This window comes from Chrysochloris asiatica, unplaced genomic scaffold, assembly GCF_000296735.1.
Source record: "Chrysochloris asiatica unplaced genomic scaffold, ChrAsi1.0 scaffold00352, whole genome shotgun sequence".
NCBI lineage: Eukaryota > Metazoa > Chordata > Mammalia > Afrosoricida > Chrysochloridae > Chrysochloris > Chrysochloris asiatica.
Window position 1 is genome coordinate 969,511 of NW_006408870.1, and position 4,705 is coordinate 974,215.

Below are 4,705 nucleotides of genomic sequence, written 5' to 3' on the forward strand. Positions count from 1 at the left end.
TCAACAAATACTGAGAGATGCCCTGAATATACTTGGCTATTTTGATAGCCTGTGTATTAAGCAGTAAGTGAGAAATATCTATTCTTGAACTATATTTCTAGACTCTCTTCATAGATTCTTAGCCTCTCATTCAATGTGTTTCTCTCTAGTTTTGTATCTATTAATAAGAATATTCAAAGGCTTGACAAAATAACTTATTTCTATAAGAACTGCTTATGAGAGGGGTATATATCACTCTGAGGGCATCTCAAATTATTGGTTACATATCAAATGTATGGATCTATTCCAAATTAAATTTGTATTACTATAACTTTTGCGTTTACTTGCTATCCTTCAAATAACCTCTCTTAAAATGATACCCATTTCCTTTCACATTTTTTCTTGCTGATCAATAATTGGTTTAAATATCTGCTAGTTAAACCCAAACTGTGTATCATTTTCTCTCATACAACAATTTTATTCCACGAGCTCTAGTAATATAGTGGTTATAAGTTGGGCTGATAACCTTAAGGTCAGCAGTGTAAAACTACCAGCTCTCTCACAGAAGAAAGATGAGACTTTCTGCCTCTATAAATATTTATAACCTTGGAAATTGTATATAAGGTCGCTATGAGTCAGAACAAATTTCCTACCACATAGCCAACCTACCAACCAAATCTTTATAAGAGGCTAGTGCATGAAATTTTCAGGTTTCTCTAAGTTTTACAAAATAAATATTCATGTGATTTTAGTACAGGACCAGGCAGTGTTTCTTTCTGTTGTGCATGATTTCACTATAAGTTGCTTTAGAATGGATGACACCTAACAACAACAACAACAAATTATCTTAATAAAATAGAATTCTCTTTGTAGTTAACAATTTTTTCTACTTATTATTATGTTGCAGATATATTGTATTCATAGTCATACATAAAAGTGAAGCTCTATACAGTCAATGTCCTTGGAAACATTTAAAAGTACTTCTCTTGTTAAGTTTAGCAACAAATATTTTTGAAGTTTTATTCTTAAAAAGTAGATTTCCAATCTAACTAATCTCAAGGGTATAGCCAAATAATGTTTATGAATCAGGAGACAGGACGAGTCGGCCTCTGTGAAAACACAATCATTACTTCCCAAGAGCTTTGCAGAGGTATGACCTATATATGTTCTTCCTAATGAAAAAATATGTTTATAAAGAATCCAGAAGTAGACTCATTGATATGCTAAGCATATTGAAGAGGCTGGCTCATGGAATTTTTAGGTCTTTTTAAGTTGTACAAAATAAATAATCATATTAGGTAAGATAAGCTTGTTCCCTCATTTTTCAGGTATTATTGTATATTTTAGCTTATGTGTTCCTTTAAAGTTACTAATGAATAATTCACTGAACAAGAGATGTATGTCAAGAATATAGGCATACATCAAATGTCTGACCCATATGTGAAATTTATGCTAAAAAATAGGTTGAATGCTTTAATTCTAATATTTATTTTGAGCTGCTATGAGTCAGGGACTTAATAGTAACCACAGTTTTACAAAAAGAGCACTAAAATGCCATACAAATATAACCAGTATAAGCAGAATAGCATTATTATTTTTTACAAATTATATAATATAGTGACAAAATTATCAAGTGTTTTGTGATAACAAATGGATTGTGTTTAAATAAAATATCAAAAATGTAAATTTAACATTTCAAAACCATGTATTCCAAAACCAAAAATTAAGTAGCATTGGAATTAGGATGCCTAAATATTTAAGTTTAGAAATGAAATTTTAATCACAATTTCATAATTCAAGATATGCACAAGTAAATAAATTAAATTAGATGAGTTATTATTTCCTGGGAAGGGTTTAACCAAAGTTACAGAAGTATGGAGGGGTGGAATCTGGACAGAATATTAGCTTTTCATTAAATATTGGAATGTATGTCTAACAGAAGGAAAGTTGCCTTATGAAGGAGCATTGTAAGATAAGATTTTTATTCTTAAGCACAAAGTACAAATGAGGAGGTAAGGAAAATTGGTCATAAGGGAACTCTGGATGCATACTACCAATGGGAAAATTATACAGATAGAATCTTTCTAAACTTTTATAGATGGTGTTTCAAAAGAGGAAATAAAATGACCATACATATGTAATATAGGTTATTGAAATGAAAGAGTGGTAAACCTTAGCCTATAGAGTCAATGAAGTTTAAAATGATTCTTAGGAGTAATTCAGAGCCATCCATTATCTTTGTCATAGATATTCTTTTCAAGGCATTTGTCTACAGGAGGACATTCATTGCCATCCTAATTCCCAATCACATGAAGAAAATCACTAGTAGTTGTGGAATGGTTAAACTGAGGCGCCTAACATTTTTAACTTGCAACAATTATAACTGTATTTTTGAGAATTTTGAAACAAGCATTGGTATGAAGGAAATTGGTAATTAAGAGCTCTGGTAGCATAGTGGTTACGAATCAGGCTGCAAACATCAGGGACAGCAATTTGAAACTACCAGCTGTTCTGCAAGAGAAAGAAGAGGCTTTATGCCCCTCGTAAAGATTTGCAGCCTCAGAAACCCTGTACAGGGTTATTATGAGTCAGAACCGACTCCAAGATAAATAACAACAACAAAAACAGCATAGATATTAATAAGTTATTTTATAGGTATAGTACAAATGTGGCACAATACCCTCAGCATTGTTTGTTCTTCATTTAACTTTTAATTCATTAATGGCTGAAATTTTCTTATACTATTCATGTTGGAAATTATGTCTAGGAACATTTAGGGGAAAAAAAAATCCAAACAAAAATAAATACACATTGACTTCACCTATCGTTATATGTCATAATGGTTGCAATTTATTTGTGGACATTCAGAAATTTTAAACTCTGTGTCTTAATCTAATTTTACCATTTTATCCTTTAACTCTAGGGAGATAGAAGCATATTAGCAAGCATGGGCAACGTCACTATCATCACAGAATTCCTACTCATGGATATTTCAAGCTCTTGGAAGCTCCAAGTCTTACAAGGTGTGCTGTTCTTAATAATTTATCTGGGAGCCCAGGCTGGAAATCTTCTGACTTTCTTAATCATTGTGACAGACCCACATCTTCACTTTCCTATGTACTTCTTTATAGCCAATTTGTCCTTCATAGATCTTTGCTCTATTTCAGCTATTGTTCCCAAATCAATTGTGAATTCCCTGACAGGTAGAAAATAAATCTCACTGAAAGAATGTGCTACTCAGATTTTTCTGTGTATTTTTTTTGCATGTACAGAAATTGCTTTTCTAGTGGTGATGTCTTATGACCGCTATATTGCCATCTGCCATCCCCTGCACTATGGGCTCACTGTCACCCCACAGGTGTGTGTACAGGCAGCAGGGGGCTCATGGGCCAGTGGACTGCTCTATTCTGCAATCCATACAGTCACCATGTTCAGGCTTCCCTTCACAAAGTCTAATGTGATTTATCAATATTTCTGTGATGTACCTCAAATTTTGAGGATAACATCTTCAGATGTTCAGTTTTCTGAATCTGTACTCCTTGCTGTAAGTTCTGGCATTATCTTAGCGTGTTTTGCCTTCCTGTTTATGTCATATATTAAAATATTTTCAAGTGTGCTTCAGATCCGTTCTGTGGAAGCCCGTAACAAAGCTTTATCTACTTGTACCCCACAGTTGGCTATTCTCTTTTTGTTTGTTATTTCTGCATTAATCGCTGTCCTAGGTCCTACTGCAAATAAAGCATCTCTTAAAAATCTTCTGACAGCCATGTTCTACACCATGCTGCCCCCACTTATAAACCCCCTCATCTATAGTCTACGGAACAGGGAAATTAACTTTGCTCTAGGCAGAATGTACAAAAAGTATTTTAGGTTCCCAAGCAGGGTGTTACTTAACTAAGATCTCTGAAACAATACAATTTGAAAGAAGTTTAATTTATATTGTTTATATGTTTTTAAATTTAAATCCCTAGATGTAAGATATAAGTATTTAATTATTTGTTTTTATTTTTGTAGCACACCCTTGTGATTATTAACTATATACCCTGTGCCTGAGATGTGGCTGGTGGCTTTAAATTGCCCACCTTGTGGTTCTAACTGAACTGTGGTCCAGTGTAGTATCCTTTAGTGTCACATAAATTTATTACTATTTATTATGTGTATATTAAATCTGCTAATTTTTCAATTCTGTTTCATAGGAAATTATTTTCAAGATGATTTCATACATGCCTAGTGAATTTTTATGTTTTAATGAATGTCTACCACACATAATATACTATTTCCTATATTTATCTGAAGGAGCTCTGGTAGCGTAGTGTGAGCCGCAAGGTCAGCAGTTCGAAACTACCAGCGTTCCGCGGGAGAAAGATGAGGCGGTCTGCTCCCGTAAAGATTTATAGCCTCGGAAACCCTGTGTAGGGTCGCAAACCCTGTGTAGGGTCGCTATGAGTCGAAATCGACTCCACGGCACATAACAACAACAACAACAACAATATTTATCTGAGGAGTCCTGGTGTGTTGCAGTAGGATATGCAATGAATTGCTAAGTAAAAGGTCACTTTTTCAAGCCCACCAACCCTTCCTACGAAACTAAACAAGATCAATATGAGCCTGAACCAACTTGTTGGTACTTAACAACAATAGTTCTCTTTGATCTGTGATTTACTTTTCATTTCTCATAGCAACATAAGGATGTAACACCATTTTTTATCTTTGGTATTAAAAAACT

General features: G+C 33.7%; 1 protein-coding gene across 1 annotated transcript; it reads left to right on the forward strand.

The window, feature by feature from the left end:
• The first annotated feature begins 2,168 nt into the window (after positions 1 to 2,168).
• On the forward strand, positions 2,169 to 4,006 carry LOC102837563 (olfactory receptor 14I1-like). Its single transcript, XM_006876079.1, has 3 exons — positions 2,169 to 2,409; positions 3,252 to 3,840; positions 3,994 to 4,006. The coding sequence occupies exons 1-3, from the start codon at positions 2,169 to 2,171 to the stop codon at positions 4,004 to 4,006; spliced, it is 843 nt and encodes a 280-aa protein (XP_006876141.1).
• Positions 4,007 to 4,705: the final 699 nt, after the last annotated feature.

Coding starts and splice junctions, on each gene's coding strand:
- LOC102837563 (XM_006876079.1), top strand. CDS start 2,169: ATGAAGTTTAAAATGATTCTTAGGAGTAATTCAGAGCCATCCATTATC. Junction 2,410..3,251: donor CATTGGTATGAAGGAAATTG/GTAATTAAGAGC, acceptor TTGCATGTACAG/AAATTGCTTTTCTAGTGGTG.